Below are 18,357 nucleotides of genomic sequence, written 5' to 3'. Positions count from 1 at the left end.
CACTCAATGCCAACACATCTGAGTACAACTTTAGTAACAAAGTCTATAACATATTTTATACATATACATAATATATAAGCACACATACACAATATAGACTTATCTTGTTCTTCTGTCTTAAGAACTAAAAGATAATGGAGGAAAAGGATGGGTTTAATTGAAGACAAAATCATTTAAGATCTCACAACACTGAAAGTGTATGTTACAAACAGTGGATAATCAAATTTTAAAAAGTTTATATGTGTTGGTTGATACCATTTATATTATTATATTGTAAGAAATTATTAGTTTATATAAATATTCTTTGTTCAGCTTCTTCTAAGTATCTTTTGGTAACACAAATCCTCATTTATGATTTTGCTTATCAAGATTTTAATACTCTTCTCAAGACAGTTCTACCAGAAATCACACCATACCCTCTGTAGGCAATATTTCGATATCTTTCTTGTCTTTTGAATTTATATTGACAGCTAGACAGTAATAAAAACATAGGAAAAATTTAACTGTGGCTCACTTTTTCTCAAGAAGGTGACAGAAATAATATGACCCAAGTATGATCTAGTTTGGAAAATAAATTTCATATGTACCTACATAGATGCATCAGAATGTATAAAAACAATGTATGTCCCCTCTGTAAAAAACTTCTTAATAGTTACATCTTTAAATGTAGGCATAATTTAAGCAGCAGATAACTCTGAATGGGTCCAGAATGTGGGGATCAGAAGGTAAAAAAAATATAAATCACTCCAAACACAGAATAAATCCTAGATTTACATGTTTCATTTCAAGACATTACTTTCACATACCTCATGCAAATGAACCTGCGACTATTTAAGGATATGCACAGTGATTGTTAAAGCACAAAACTTCCATAGAAAAGAACATTACATGAAAAATGAATTTAATGGCAAAAATGAGAATACTTGCATACTATGTTAAATAAAGATCATCCAATAATGTCCCAATAAGTGTCAATTGTTGTTCTAAATTAAAGCACCTAGTCTCAAGAAAAGAATTTATACCTCTACCTAAAAAAATTTAATTAAAAAATAAGTTTGATCTTTAATTTCTTATTAATATAAAAAATGTAATTTTGGCCATCTCACTTTTTATCATGAATTTAAGCATCTTAAAAGGCCTTAAGCTATTATGATGTCCTAATATACTGTTAAATTTAAAGTTAAATGTTAAACAGCTTTACTCTATGGAATTTGAACATAACAAATGACCAATGCTATCTCTACGTTAAAATATGAATTGTATTCTGTATCCCAGAGTCAAAAGAAAAAAACACTATTAAAATGGAAATGTATTAATTTGTAGCAAATAGTATTTAGGAAATTGGTATACTATTCTTTCTTGCAGTGTTGGGATCCAATGCAAGGCATCACACATGCTAGACAGTTGCTCAACCACTGAGCTGCATCCCTAGCACTTTTTGTTTTGAGACAGGATCTCACTAAGTTGCCCACGCTGGCATCAAATTTTCGGTCTTCCTGCCTCAGTCTCCAGAGGTGGTTGGGATTAGAAGTGTAAACCACAATGCTCAGCTTGTTATAGTATTTATATTTAAGGAATCTTACTGCAGATTCATTTTCTTATCAGTTGGCAAGTAATACAAAAAAAGTCTGCTGTGCATTTACCACTTCTGAGTGAAATGTCCTTATAGCCATATAAATACATTACACATAAAACATCAAATATATTTTTCTTGTACCTCTATTTTTAGTACTAATGAAAAATTTCCTTAAACATTTTATTAATTTATCCCATAAAGGCATTTATTAGATACCAATTAAAATAAGTCCTTAAACCAATCAACCTTCAACTACATACTATTTTCACGCATTAGAAGAAAAGCATAAGAAAATAAGACTATTCTTTAAAAAGTTAACTTCTGTCAGGCATAGTGTGTATGCATGTTATACCAGCTACTCTGGAAGCTGAGGCATGAGGATCACAAGTTTGAGCCCAGCCTTAGCAACATAGCAGGACCCTATCTCAAAACAATATAACAACAAGAAAACAAAAATTTTTAAAGTATGGTATATTTTCCATTCCTGATAATAATTGCTTACCCTTTCCTTAAGAAAAGATGGGGTATAACTTATGAAACTAGCAACCAAATTTTCCTCAATACAATTTTTTAACTAGTAAGAGAAATGTAAATTTCATGAGTATTCTGATTAATATTTCTCTTAAGTTTTGCATATTTGAGTTATGATAATGTTTTATAATTTTTCTTTTACTATGCTGGAGGTTTGAACCTAGGGCCTTAGGCAAGCAGTCTAACACTGAGCTACACTCCCAGCCCCATTTTATTGTATTTCAAATTCATCTTTGGCAAGAAAAAAAAGGTCTGGTTTGAATACATTGTTTAAAGTGCCTTAGAAGCATCAGACAAGCAAATGAGGGGGGGAAAAGGGGGGCTATATAGTAATTAAATAAATCTGAATAGCATGCAAACTTCTTTCAAATTTGAAAAGTGGGCTAGATGTGTTAGTGCATGCACGTAATCTTAGTGACTGGGAACGTTGTGGCAAAATGATTGCAATTTCAAGTTCAGCATCATCAACTTGGGGAGTTCTGTAGCACATGGTGAGATCCCATCTCAAAAAAAAAAAAAAAATTTAAAAAGGGCTAGGGATGAGGCTCAGTGTTCAATCTCCAGTACTGGGGGACAAGGGTGGGTGTATCATATATAGACTTTATTGACTCTATAAGGATATGTGAGAATATATAATAATAACTAAGTATCTAAATATTTATTTAGGGCTGGGGATGTGGCTCAAGTGGTAGCGCGCTCGTCTGGCATGCATGAGGCCCAGGTTCGATCCTCAGCACCACATACCAACAAAGATGTTGTGTCTGCCGATAACTAAAAAAATAAATAAATATTAAAAAAAATAAAATAAATATTTATTTAGTTTTTGTTCTTTTTTTTCTTTTTTTATTTAAATTTTAATATTTATTTTTTAATTTTCGGCAGGCACAACATCTTTGTATGTGGTGCTGAGGATCGAACCTGGGCCGCACGCATACCAGGCAAGCGCGCTACCGCTTGAGCCACATCCCCAGCCCTTTTTCTTATTTTTTTTACTGTTCTAGGGATCAAACTTAGGGTACTATGCATGCTAAGCAGGTGTTATATTGAATTATATTCCAAGCCCTTCCAATGTATGTATTTTTAAAAACTGGCTTGGCATTAAGTTCAAACAAAATTATTTATGTTAATTAAAATTCAACTTCTTCAATATCCCTTACATTTGTGAAACACACCCACACACAGTATATGAATCAGTATATGAATACACATATAAACTCCAAGAAGGATTTTATGGGAAACATTTTTAAATTAAATTTAAAAAAATTAGACATTATACTCACTAAAAGCTAAAAACTGTTTACATGACTATAGGTGTTTGCTGATACATCTATAATCTTTTAGAACACTTATTCATCAGGGGAGTAACTTCGTTGATATTAATCATGTTATAAAGATGAGGGCAGAAAAATCTAACTAGAATCTAATTAGAAGGATTGATAAATGCAGAGGATTTTTTTTTCAACTTGATGCTAAGTCATTTAACATTCACTTTTAAGTCCTTTTTATTTGGCTAATTTAAAAAAAAATTACTGCTTATGTAATTTCTCAGTATTTCCTAAGGAAAAAAATGAAAATATAAAGGTCTTTCTGAGGAAAACACTGAGTGGTCCATGATTTGGAAAACAGATCACAAAATATGTTGCCACAGTATTCCCAGTTAAATATCAGGAATCTATCAAAACAACATTGTAATGCAATCTCAGAAAAGCAAATTGTAACAGCAATATAAACTTTCATGAAGGTTTTTTAGGACAAGTTATAAGTGACAAGAAAATTTTGGAGGAAAAAAATAAGATCTAATTTCAATTTGTGCAAATTTATGAACAGAGCTTAAGAAGTGTATCACTTTTCTCCATTAAGGATGCCCTGCAATAAGTGTCATTTTACTAGTTGCTGATTAAAAGTAACAGTCTGTAGAGTCCCTAAGCTTGACAGTTAACACTGATTTCCTGATTGATTAGCTATGCCTAGGCACGGCTGCTGATCTAAGGTATTTGGGTCTTCTTGTTTTCTGCAATCCTAGTTCTTTCCTTTCAAGCATTAATATGAACATGTGTATTTTATACAAACCCATTGCTCTTTTAGTATTCAAGGTCTGTGATGCTTTCAGATATCTCAGACATCTCCATATTTTTGAAAAACTTCAATTAGAACTTTTAGTGCAGTGGAGTAACTTAAATCATTAATGACTTTTACATCATCAACCTTGAATATTGATAAATATAAAATGGAAAAAATAAACAAGCCAAACAAAATCCAATCTTTTTGTTCTTTTCTAAAATATGCAAAATGTGAACATGAAAATATTACCTACTGGGCTGGAGATGTAGCTCAGTGGTAGAACATTTGACTACCATGTGCTAAGTCCTGAGTTTGATCCCCAGCACAGTGGGAAAAAAAAATTACCTATTTAAAAAAACGCCTTTTGATCACATACCAATTTAATGCTAAAATATATCATTTTATAGAATGCATTGAATGTACTGGCCTACATCTATAATTTCAGTGACTTGGGACACTGAGGCAGGAGGACCACAGATTTGAAGCCAAACAGCAACTTAGTGAGAGCCTAAACTGCCTATTTTTTTAATTTTTAATTTTTTTGTACCAGGGATTGAATCCAGGGGCACTTAACCAGAGCCACATCCCCAGCCCCTTTTTTTGTATTTTCATTTAAAGACAGGGTGTCACTGAGTTGCTTAGGACCTCGTTAAGTTGTTGAGGCTAGCTTTTAATTTATAGTCCTCCTGCCTCAGTCTCCTGAGCTGCTAGGATTATAGGTATGTTCTGTCATGCTTGGTTCTATTTTTGTTCTTAAAAAAATAAAAAAAATAAAAATCATAAAACAGGCTAGGAATGTAGCTAAGTGGTAGAGCACCCCTGAGTTCATTCCCTAGAACCACCAAAAACAAACAAATAACCTCATGCATAAACACACACATATAAATACTCTCAGCAGCTTTGGGTTCTTAAAATGAACAATCAATTTCACAAAAAGTGCTAAGGTTCTCAGTGTGGCACTTTAGAATGAAGCAATGAGGTTCTGTAATCTTCTTTTTCTTCTTTGAAAAGTAAAGCTGTTTAACTTTAAATATCTAATAATTTATTTATTGCAAAACAAAGACCATTTTCAATCATACATAATATGTGCTTTAAATATTCTGAAACTGGTCTCAAAAATGGAAGTCACCTTCTCACCAACAGTATCAATCTCCCAGTTAAAAGGCACCACGATGTAGACCCCAAAGACAGAACCAAACCAGGTCTTTAGAACTAGCAAGAGCTCAAATTATTCGTTTTACTAGGTGCTTTTAGATATTTAAATCAAAATCTATATTCATTTTTCATGTTAGTTAATTTTCTTCTTCTGTATGATTTTCAAGTATTATAATACGTCATAGGCCAGAGTAATCTGAGAGTGCTGAAGTGAAAGAAGCTGATGTTGTGAAACACATGGCTAGGAACATTTAGACTATGAAATACAAAACGAAACAAAACAAAACAAACAAACAAAAAACCCCAACTAGATAGAAATGTGTATGACTTCTTTTGCAGATCTGCAGATTACCAAGATTCCTAAATTAAAGCCAGCTAACTCCATGACACATATTTTGAGTCAGAGAAAAGAAATGGGGTAAGATATGATTATTCTAATGACTGTGTAAAAATGATTGATTATACAGGGAGAAGATACCCCAATATATTAAGAAATAGCTATCTTTAGGTTTTAACCCATCTAGCATAGTACTATCTAGCATGATTTAAATACTTTCCATACAAATGCACTGAAACACTGGGAGCGAGGGAGGTTTTGGGGGCTGCCTTTGAAAGAAAACAATTTTATAAAGCGTTTTCTCTAAAAATCAGTTGTGATGTCTTCAGTTAGTAAAAATATGGAAATATAGTAAAAGTTTTGTAAATGTACTGCAGACCTCCAAGTACATATCAATCAAATACTCTACACAAAAACTTTAGCAAGATGGCACACTTAATATTCAACAGCAAAATGTTCAGCAAAGCCATGCTAAGAATACTGCAGCATCTTGAAAAGCATGGATGAAGTGTGGTTTCCCAAATAAACATAAATAAGAAATAAAATAAGAAAAACACTGATGTTATGAGTAAATCTGAGGATAAACCAAAACTGTCACTGAGGTATTTTGCAGATGACAAAGCAGTATCATTCACTGTCCAAGACCTTACTTGCTGGTACAGTTGTGGTCTTAGCGCCGAGTTCTCAATCATTGTGTGAACCATGGTGATAATAGGTTCATTTTCTTTCATCTATTTCAAATCAGGAGGAGCATACAGCAAACATCAGTTTACAGCATAGCTAGATTTGAAAGACGACACTGTAAATATATCCTCTACTTTAGTATCTTCCTAAGAGTGCAGTTGTTTACATTTTACCCCATGGTTGTACAAACTTAATTTATATAACAATTTCAAACCAGTATTAAATGCTATAAAATTATAAAGTTACAGAAAAGTTTAGTAATTGTGACATTGCTGTAAACAGATTTTACTTTATAAATACAACCATTAGACTCAATAAGTATTCTTACATAGATGATAAAGCATCATAATTCAAAGGATAATCTAAATGGTAACCACCTATGAACTTTGGAGATAAATGGTATCATGCGATTTAATCCAGTAATAAAGCTTAGATGATATTTAGTTCTTTATAAGGTTAATCACAAAAAATTTGGCTCTTTACAGGCTTAAAATTCTGTAATATAATACACAACTTATATTGTTACTTAGATAATTACATTTAAAAATTAATCTTGATAGACATTTATATATACTCTTGGATCGTCTCACTGTATAATGCCTTATGTAGAATTATTCAAGGACTAGTAAACTAAAACTTATTCAGAAAAGACTTAGTAAATCTCTCCAGTTTCTAAAAATGTAGGATGAAACCATGTTTCACATTTCCAGCTATGTTGTACTAAATTACTGTCCCTAGAAAAGTACTTGTTTTAGCTACTCTATTGAGAGTTAAAGCATGAAAAGATAATTGTCATTATATAAATGGAGTAAATGGTCAAAAAAATTTTAACATTTGTAAGCAGGCAGGTCTGGTGTTTAAACTTGTACCTTGAGACATTCAGTTGACCTAATTTTTGTCTGCCATGTAACAGAAAATGTTATCATGGTTGGCTAATGCTATTTTACTGATTCAGCTAAGTTTTTAACAAAAAGTTTACTAGACTTAAAACTAACAAATGTATAATGTAAGAAAACATAGAATCCTGAAAACTCTTACCAAAGTCAATTTTTTTTTACCCTAGTTAACAACATTTCATGCAACAGATTTTGGATGTCAAATTAGAAACAGGTTTAACCTACATTTTAGTAAGTAATAGACAATAAAACATGTACTTTTAAACAATTTCTCAATTAAAAGTTTATCCAGGCTTGGGTTGTGGCTCAGTGGTAGAGCTCTCGCCTAGCTCATGCGGGGTGCTGGGTTCGATCTTCAGCAACACATAAAAAAAAGGCGCTGTGTCCAATTATAGCTAAAACAAAATATTTTAAAACAAAGTTTATCCAGGCTAAATCAGTATTTTTATTTTTGAGATACTGAAGATTGAACTCAGGGATACACTACCACAAAGCTACATCCCTAGTACATTTAAATTTTAATATTAAATAGGTTCTCACTAAATTGCCCAGGCTGGCTTCACACTTGAAATCCTCCTGCCTCAGCCTCCTGAGTTGATGAGATTACAGGCATGACAATCATCATTTTAAAATCTGTGTATGCACAACTCACCTCTTTTGGCTAAAGTATTAAAAAAAAATCAACTTCACTAAAGAGTAAATTCCAATTTTAGCTGTGTATTCTAATGACTGACAACAAAATATATACTCAAGTAACCACTGTCACAATGCAGATAAAGAATATTTACATCTACCCAGAAAGTTCCCTCATGTCCCATTACCACCAATCTCTAGTCCGTGCTCTCTCCCAAGTAATCAGCAGTCTGATTTCTGTAACTACAAAATAATTTTACTGATAAACTAATTTAATTAAATTTTAATATATTTGGAACTGAATTAAAAGTTTTTAATTTTCCCCCAGTGCTACCCAATAAGGAACCAAGGTATTTAAATATAAGTAACATTACTATACTGTACCAGATGAAGTTTTACGTTGTTATAAGGGAATTAACAAATAGATAATTACAGAATAAATTATTTTTAGAAGGAAAAAATTATATCATAGAAAATCAATATTTTCATTTTGTGGTACTGGGTACAGAATCCAGGGCTTTGAGCACACAAGGAAAGATTTCTTTATATTTTAAAGTGCCCTTATAAGGGAATATTAGCTATTTTATCATAACAAAATACTGAACTTGTAATAAAATGCTGTAAATGTGGCCGTTTACTTTTTATCCCATGATTGTACAGACTAAAATTTATATGAACAATTTCAAATAAGCATTAAATGCTGTACTTCCAAGGTTATAGAAAAAGCTTACTAATTATAATATTGCTTCAACTAGATTTACATTTTTTGGGGCTTATTTTATTAGTTCAACACATGCTTTAAATAATACAAGTTCCTTAAGTCTCTATCCCTTTTAGTATTTAGTTTTAATTTTCAAAGCAATTTTATCAGTAACTTCTATTATCAAACTCAGTGAAAGTGTCGGGAGCATGCATGCTTCAGAAATAATGAAGATCTGAGTATATCCCAAAGTAAAGGATATTCAAGGTCAAACTGAAACTGCTGCCATGTGTTGGAAATCTGGTAAAATGGGACACTTTGTCAAATAGCTAGATTTGTTGATGTAGCTCACAAATTTAGTGGAATACTTTGAGATGGTAAATATGCATGCATATTTGGGGACTCCATATTTGTGATTCTGACATGCATCTGTTTAACTTATTAAAGAATTAATTAAATATTTAATCATCAAGGTTTCTTTGTAAGAAGAAAGTGACTCAGGTACAGAAAAGCTAAAAGCAAATTAAAGGGTGTGGTGTTTTATGACTGTAATCCCAGTGACTGAGGAGGCTGAGGCAGGAGGATTACACATTCAAGGCCAGTCTTGGCAACTTAATAAGACACTCAAAAAACAAAAAGGCAGTGGATGTAGCTCAGTGGTAAAATGCCCCTATCTTCCATTCCCAGTACTGTTAAAATCCCATTGGGCACCATTCTAATTTAACCAAGGGCTCTTAGGATGACTGTGTAGTGGGGTTTAAGAACAATTAGGGGATATAATGGGTCCTATATATGGTAGCTTTCTCTATACATACGGCATGAAACAGCTGAAACCAACTAACACACTAATTAGGGCCCCATTGACAGGAAGTTCGGTACCCTATTAAACAAACAATTCTAGTCATCTGACTGGAACCTTCACTCTCATCATATTTAATGACTTAGAAATACTAGAATTGCTTTATTTCCAAATATATCCTACAAGCAGACTAATTTTTTTTAAACATTTTTAGTTGTCAATGGACCTTTATTTTATTTATTTATATGCGGTGCTGAGAATTGAACCCAATGCCTCACATGCTAGGCAAGCGCTCTATCACTGAGCCACAACTCTAGTCCCTGAACTAATGTTTTCTTTTTTTTTAACACCAAATAACCTCTGAAATATTCTGTAAGTATATTAATAATAGACTGACTTGTTTCTGTAACTTACACTGAAATGGCACATTATATCTGGCTTTTGTTATATAAACTTTATATAATGGCTTTTGAATGAAAGCAGCAAAATATATATACTGTCCCTTACCCCCATATAAAATGCCCCTTGAGCTACTTAGTATTTTGTGCTCAAGTTGATTAAAAAAAAAGGATACTCAATAATTCTCTTCTGGTTTGAATATAATAATTTTAGAAATCATTACTTTAGTGGTATTAACAGTCTAGATATTTTATTTTAAGAAATCAAGAGTAAGAGAAAGACTAATTATCACATGTAGTATGTTTATAATTTACTTAAAAATTAGTTTTATGTTTTGCTTCATGCTTTAATTCTTTCTTTGAGGTAACAGGTAATATAGGTTTTAGTTCCATTTAAATTAAAAAGCTATTATAAAGACCCATTATTTCATAATAAAAATGAGAATATATAATTCAGACAATTTTCATAATTAACTTCAGCAATAAATAAGAAAATGTTATGTAGAAACACCATAGAAATATACTTAGGTAACACCAACAAATCTGTTTACAACAAAAACATAATTTTACTTAAAATTTTGAAGTTCAAATAAATATCTAGAAAAATAGATAGAAAACCTGATTGCTTATCCTAGTATTCTTAGTTATGAGTTATGATGGACTAATATGAATTCCTTTGTTTTATTTATCTTTTTTGTAAATACTTTAACAATACACTAAATTCTACCATTTTTGCTTTTTAAAGTGGTGTTAGGGATCAAACTCAGAGCCTCATGCATGAGAAGCAAGTGCTTCACCACTGAGTCACATTCTTAAAATCTACCATTTTTAAGGGCCAAAATATTCTCAAAGTGAAAATCTTTCATCTCTATTAATCAAAATGTATTTACTTTTGCCATGGATAAATCTACTTTAAGGAATATGTGAGCTTTAAATAAGAATTGATCTTCTAGATTAAGAGATCTGGATTTTACAAATAGCAAATGTTTTCTTACATTAACTAAACAGATCTATCAGCTTATGTCTTAACTATACAACAATGCACTTTAAGTCCATCCAAGAAATGTTTTTGGCATTTATGCTCAATTCTCCTTCCTGGGCTTTGAAAATCATTCAAGAATTCTCTTCTGTAAACACTAATCTTTCCTACCTTGCACTGAGCTACATAAACTTCCTGAAAAAAAATGTATGCAAAATTAAGACGGAAGCAAAGTTTACTACAACTTAGCTATAAAAATTACTTGTATAAATACAAGGTAAAACTGTATTAATACTACACATTTTAGAAGGGGTAGGGAAATTTTGTATCATTTTCTTGCCTTTTTAGAGTCATAACCAGAGATCAGAATACTGACACATATGTATTCTTTCTGCACTTTATTAAAAAAAAAACCCAAAAACCTGGAGATCAAACCCAGGGCCTTGCATATGCTAGGCAAGTGCTCTACGAATGAGCCACAATCACATCCCTACATTTTAAATTCTAATCAATCTATCCAATGTCCAGTTAGACTTCTAAGAATTCTGCCATTATGGCTGAGTATTGTGGTTCATGCCTGTAATGCCAGTAACTTGGAGGCTGAGACAGGAAAATTCCAAGTTGAAAACTAGCTTTAGCAACTCTTTGAGACCTTCAGAAACTTAGCAAGACCCTGTCTCAAAATACAAATTTAAAAAGGGCTGCAGATATAGTTCAGTGGTGAAGCATCCCTGGGTTCAATCCCAGTACCCAAAACAAATAAACAAACAAAAACCAACCCTCAGCCCCTCCAAAATCCTGTCATTATGATGTCTTATCACATGTGAGACAATGTAAGAAAGTTAGGAAGTTAAATGATTTGGTTATGAGAGACTTAACACAATTAGTGCATTAATTCCAAGAGGGATTAATCAGGGAATGGGGATAGAGCTTAGTTGGTCGTGTGCTTGCCTAGAATGCACAAGGTCCTGGGTTCAATTCCCAGCACCACCAAAACAAACCAACAGAAAAATCCACAAGAAACCCCCCAAAATAAAAGGGATTAACTGGGTAGTAACTATAGGCAGGAAGGATGTGGTTGGAGGAGGTGGGTCACTGGGGGAGTACCTTGGGTTTATATTATGTCCGTGGTGAGGGAGCACTCTCTTTCTGCTTTCTGGTGTGATGTTCAAAGCCGCTTTCCTCTACCACATTCTTCGGCCATATGTTCTGCCCCACCATGAGCCCTAAGGAATTTTCCTATGGACTGAAACCTCTGAAACCATGAGCCCTCAAATAAACTTTTCCACTTCTAAAGTTGTTCTTGTCAGGTCTTTTGGTCATGGCAGCGTAAACGCTGAATAAAACATTAGTTCAAGATTTTTCTGAGTTTCATCCCTATCCCCTCTCAAATTCTGTACTCAAATATGCTGAGGAAGGGAGAGGGAAAAAAAAAAAAGGAGTAGGTGTGGGGAGAAATACAAGACCATTTAGCAGTAGGGTATAAGAAAATGTAAATATTCTGTACTGTTATGGTTTGAATCTGGAACGCCCCCAAAGGCTCCTATGTTGAAGGCTTTGTCCCCAAAGCAGCAATGTTAAGAGGTAGGGATTTTGGGAAGTGACAGGATGAAAGTGCTGATTTAATCAATGGATTAATCTTGGTGGCATTAACATTTGATAGCATTATTGAGAGGTGGTGGAAACTGTAGACAGTAGGATCTAGCTAGAGGAAGTAGGTCACAGAGCAAATGCCCTGAAAGGGTATATCTTGTCTCTGATCCCTTGTCTTCTTCCTAACAGACATGAGGTAAGCAGCTTTCTTCTATCAAGCCCTTTTGCCATCATGTTCTGCCTCTCCTCTGGTCTACAGCAATGGAGCTAGTTGAATGGACTGAAACCTCTGAAACTGTGAGCCAAAATAAACCTTTCCTACTCTATATTGTTTTCCTTGGTTATTTTGCTTCAGTATGACTAACACATGTACAATATAGCCAGTTTGGGATAGTAAGTATTAAATAACATGCTTTCAACTTAATAATTTCCTTAGTTTGCTTTTTCTAAATACCTATACTCATATTACCCAGAAACATTGTCTCTTGTAAAACTTAATCATCCCTAGAAATAGATGCTACAGTATTCCTGGGAATATTATAGAACATTGGATGAAGTTGCTGAAATGACATGAACAATGAATACTATCAAGAATCTTTTTAATCATCTTGTTGGCATTTCTTTCCTTACAGAGATGTTGTCTTTCATGAATGCAAAGAATGAAAGCATTCTTGAATTTTATATTGAAAAGTTTCAGTGTCAATTACATGCATCCAGTAAATAGTTCCTATTTGCATTTTTCTTGGCAGAATTATGTTTAAAAGTGATCAGAGGGGCTGCGGTTATGGCTCAGTGGTAGAGCACTCGCCCAGCACATGTGGGGCAGTGGGTTGAATTCTCAGCAGCACATTAAAAAAATAAAATAAAGATATTGTGTCCAATTAAAAAAAACTAAAATGTGCTCAGAGTTCTTGTCTGCATGAGTTTTTCCCCCAAAGTTGTTTCTTGAATAACAGAAAAGTTCACAGCAACTCATGACAGAATAGAAGACTTCATTCGAAGTAGCTAGTACTTTGGCAGAAAGTTCACAAAATAGTTGTTTTAAATGATTTTCTTACTTTCATCAAAAGCATTTATCCTTTTAAAACATGCATTATTAAAATATGACAGAAGAATTAGCTATTGATGTGTGTAAGTCTTAAAACATTATTTATAAAACAAAGAACACCTACGTATGCATCAGTTGTACTATTTTTCATTGTACTATGGCAAAGTGATTTATCATGAAACTTCCTGGTTTTCTATGACAGCTTCTGTATATGTCCCTTCAGCTATCTGGTATTAAAGGGGAGGCTTGTTACTGACGAGGTATATCATAATTTGGGGGGAATCAGTATATGTTTGGTTTACCCACAAGGCAGCAGCATGCTTACACAAGGCTTATGAAGCACTGCTGCATGTTTCTGGATCCTTCTATGTGTCTCTATCTACCTATTCTGTAAATATAGTTCCTAGCATCTCATCTTCTGTTATTATTGCCTACCTGGAAAGCTGGAGGAAGGTTTTAGGGAAAAGGAAAAAGAAACATCATCTAAATTTCCTCATTACTGCTCTTCAATCACTAATAGGAAGGAAAAAGGAAGAAGAAACAAATGAGTATAAAATAGAGCTAACAAATGAGCTAAAATAGAGGTGAGGAAAATTGCCACAGGAACAGGAAAATATTCTAAGTTTTCTATTCCAACTAATACTGATCAAAAAGCTCTAGTTTTTCATCCATGAGAACTTGTCTAGTTCCTCTATTCAGCACTTGGTTTAGTTTCTATAACCCAGATTTCGTTAGACTTTGCTCAACTCAACCAGTACTGGTCCAGACTATGGTTGCCAAGAACTAGGAACTGGGGGAAATCCAAATAAATGACAAGACTGAGAAACTTGAAGCCCCTACCAATGTTAAACCTGTTGAAGAAGACATGTTTCTATGATCTAGGGGAAAAAAGTACATTTTTCGAGAGTTTTTTCTTCAGTGTAGCTAGGCTATAAAATACTTTTAGTATGGTTTTCAAATACAGCTGTTTGTATCCTGGTTTGGGAATTTAACCATGAGGGATGATTTTAAAAATTTTTATGTAATACCAGGAGGATACAGGAGACAAAATAACAGTGTTCTCTTTCAGTATCTTAAAAAATGAATATCATCAGATGGTTTATCTTATAATAAACTCCTGCAGAAGCCTATTATTCCAGTTTCTAACAAATGACTTATATTTAGCTTTCTGGAACCTGTAGGGACTCCTAATCATAAACACTTGCTCAGCAGGGCCATATAGTTCTAAACTCATTTTGAATCTGTCCTATTCTAAGAGAAGAAAATATTAAAATGTTTCCTCCTTCCCATATAAAATAAACTCCAGCAACTATGGCACTTTCAAAGAAATGCAAAAGGACATTTCATTCTTCAGGGGAGGAGACATCTTTATTTCTAACTTCCTAGCAAGTACAGAACCATATCAAGATTTTACTTGTGGCTTTCCTCCCTTTTCTACATTCTGTCAGGTAGGCATGAACATGGGAAAAATTAATAAATATTTGATTTGTTTAGTAGATGTATTTTTAGAAGAAGTTGGCAAGTTTCACTAATATTCAGTGACAATTAAGCTGAATGAGAAAATGTGTTACTGACATATTACGAATACTTCTTTTTTTTTTTTTTTTTTTGGTACTGGGGATTGAACTCAAAGGCACTCAATCACTGAGCCACATCCCCAGCCCTACTCTGTATTTTATTTACAGATGGGTCTCACTGAGTTGCTTAGCACCTTGCCGTTAATGAGGCTGGCTTTGAACTAGAGATCCTCCTGTCTTAGCATCTTGAGCTGCTAGGATTACTGGCGTGTGCCACTGTGCCCAGCAATGAACATAGCTATTCTTTTTGGTCTTTTTTTGATACCTAGCATTGAACCCAGGGGTGCTCAACTACTAAGCCACATCCTCAGTCCTTTTTATTTTGAGACAGGGTCTTGCTGAGTTGTTTATGGCCTCACTGAGTTACTTAGGCTGTCTTTGAACTTGTGATCCTCCTGCCTCAGTCTTCTGAGTCACTGGGATTACTGGCATGCACCACCATGCCCGGCAATTCATTCATTTTCTACCCAGAACCTGCACAGTGTACATTAAAATATACAGCTGAACTTACTGTATGTTCAAAGAGTTTTCTTTGAGGTTAAGCTATCTTAAAATTCACAGCAATGACAAACCTGGGCTAGTCTTAATAAATATATTTTAAATAACTTACTAACTGTGCTATAAGAATATAAACCTTGGGGCTGCGGTTGTGGCTCAGTGGTAGAGCGCTCGCCTAGCATGAATGAGGCACTGGGTTCGATCCTCAGCATCACATAAATGCAAAATAATGGCATTGTGTCCACCTAAAACTAAAAAAAATTAAAAAAATTATATAAAAAAAAGAATATAAACCTTAACAGTGCACTTCAAAATGAAGCAAAATAGGGGGATGGAATTGTGGCTTAGTGGCAGGGCACTTGCCTCGTACCTGTGAGGCACTGGGTTCAATCCTTAGCACTACATAAAAATAAATAAAATGAAGCAAAATATAAGAAAATTCTACCATATAACTAGTATAGCTATTGTTATTTTTCAACTACTTTAATACATGACTTGTTCTCAAAGGTGGTGATAAAGAGAAGTCAAATTATACTGTTCAAGTGACAGGTACCAGAAATTAAAATTTTTGAATTTACATGGAAACCTGCACAATTCTGCATATAGCATTTCATTATTTGTTGTAAGCGTTCCAATAATATCAGAAGTGTATTTACCTCTGAAGCAATTCAGAGACTACTTTCTGGTTGTATTTTTCGTATATAATATAGGGATTAAAATAATTTAAATCAATTAAAGTTTTTCCTTGGATGACTGCGGTATTTGACAAAAGGCAGGAGGAACACTGCATTTTATTGCCTTAAGTTATACTGATTTATTGGGGCAAATACAATTAGTGCTGAAATTGATTAGTACACATTCATTGTTATATAGTATAACATATGAGCAGAGGCTTTTCCTGACTTTTGGATTTTAGAATTCACTTTTCAATTTGTGGTTACACAAAACTAATGAATCAGTTTATAAGTCCAGGCAACCAATAATGCCTACAAAAACAACAGACCTGGTAATTTAAAATAGATTACTGGCACTAACAAGATAAAGAGCTAGAAATATTTGAGCTGGGTTAACTTCAAAATGATCTACAATTACTTTTATAACTTAATTGCCATATTACTAATATTAAAATACTATACTTCAAAAGTAAATAATTTCATTCTATTAAAAATTCAATTATTAGTATATAATTTTTTTTGTTTAAAGAAAGACTTTCTTTAGGTAACCTTAAGGTTACATACCTTTAGGCATAGCTGAGTTACTGGATAAAGGTGTCACCATGTTTTTTACTACTGTGTAATCATTAACCTTTGCTGATTGTTGAGAGAATAGAAAGGATCAATAACACATTGAAATTTTCAGAAGCTACCTGTAGAATCATTAGCATGGTGCAAAAGGGAAAGCTCAGCAAAGAGTGGAATAATGGGAATGCAAGCCTTAACTGGTATCTGCATCATTTAGGTAAAGGGATAAAACACATTTGACATGGGAAAGGGGTACAGAAGTATCATAGCAAATGATGGTTTTTCCAACATATTTACTTGTTTTCCCCTCAAATTTTTTCAAGTTCTATGCCTCTGTAATTGCACCACTGATTTCACTGAGGTCAATAATAAATTGCATCAAACACTAAGTTTATTTATAGAGATTCCAAATAACTACAGATTCATATTTATACTATTGTTTTTTAAATGTAATTTTTATAACATACCTCCTTTTCCCAGAAATATTTCTAGTTATACATACAAAGGAATTTTAAAGAAAGTTTATTTCTCATGTTATTTCAGAAGCTTCCCAGAATTTTGAGGGAAGACCTATTTTCCTATTTATTAGCTAATATGTCTTTAATTAGACTGCTTTCAAAGTACATATATTCTGGCTAAATTTCAATAGCACCAGTCCTATGATTGAAGATTTGAATTTGGATACATGAAATGCTGACTTCTAAAGTACTCTAATAGGCAAAATCTAATGATGAAAACGTGCTGTGAAAATATATGTGAAGTTTTTATTAGGAAAAGTCAATCTTTTTTTTAATACCTTTATTTTATTTATTTATTTTTTTTATGTGGTGCTGAGGATGGAACCCAGCACCTCACACATGCTAGGCGAGCACTCTACCACTGAGCCACAACCCTAGCTCATTGATTCCTTTTTAATAAATAAATGATTTAGCTATTTTAAAAGATTATCCTAATGTAAAATTCCTCTTAAAATGGAAGTAATTTATAAAGTTGTACAATATTGTTTTGTTTCAAAAAGGCAAATATAAATAGTAAGCATTTGTTTTTGAACATTTTCCACAGTAACCTTAGCCTCTTTATTTGAGAAAATATTCAAATTGGGACTCTTTAAAACAGGTCTGATAAGTCTTAGCTTAATTTATATAAAGTGCATTCACTGGAAGAAATTGTGTTTAACAATTTAATTTTTCACTTAAATATTGATTGAGCACTTCATAAACTAAAATCAGGGAGAGTCAGTCCTTGTTCATTGCTACTTTCTCTTGTGAAAGTACACCTTAACCAGGCATACTGCTGCCATCACTAAAGTAATTCTATGAATTGTTTTTAGGTCACTGTAAGTGTGCACTATCTACCTTGGCAAAGACCAAATACTGGGAGAAGATAAGAAAATAGGGAACAAGAACAGTCAACTAAAAATTATCTCCACTATTCTTAACTCCTTCGGAAATGCAAAGCACAACATACTCCTCCCTACGTTCCAACATGGGAATTCCATTAAGTGTCTGTTCCTTTAATTAGATCATCTCTAGTTGGAGAAAAGCCACAATGAACAGGAATTTTTGTGGGACAAGAAGAAAGAAATATAAAGAATTCAGGGTCTCAATTTCAGGTGACTTAGCATTTGTATCCTCCCTTTACTTTCTATAGC

General features: G+C 33.2%; 1 protein-coding gene across 29 annotated transcripts in view; it reads right to left on the bottom strand.

Annotated features, from left to right (window-relative positions):
* The window catches only part of Plekha5 (pleckstrin homology domain containing A5), a 231,330-nt gene that overhangs the window by 42,142 nt on the left and 170,831 nt on the right, over positions 1-18,357 (bottom strand). For 13 of the 29 annotated variants that reach the window (XM_058576249.1, XM_058576243.1, XM_058576244.1 and 10 more), the window contains 2 exons: positions 6,311-6,391; positions 89-124 (listed from right to left, as the gene is read on the bottom strand). The exons of 10 other annotated variants lie outside the window; for them this stretch is intronic. In XM_058576249.1, the coding sequence (XP_058432232.1) occupies positions 89-124; positions 6,311-6,391 (117 nt within the window). Of the gene's footprint in view, positions 1-88; positions 125-6,310; positions 6,441-18,357 lie in introns of those variants that run through there. 6 more of the 29 variants (XM_058576245.1, XM_058576253.1, XM_058576247.1 and 3 more) reach the window with 3 other exon arrangements.

Source organism: Marmota monax, unplaced genomic scaffold (genome assembly GCF_021218885.2).
Source record: "Marmota monax isolate L192 unplaced genomic scaffold, Marmota_monax_Labrador192_F-V1.1 WCK01_AAM20220418_F8-fsc00012, whole genome shotgun sequence".
Lineage (NCBI taxonomy): Eukaryota > Metazoa > Chordata > Mammalia > Rodentia > Sciuridae > Marmota > Marmota monax.
This window is presented reverse-complemented; position numbering and strand designations above follow the sequence as displayed.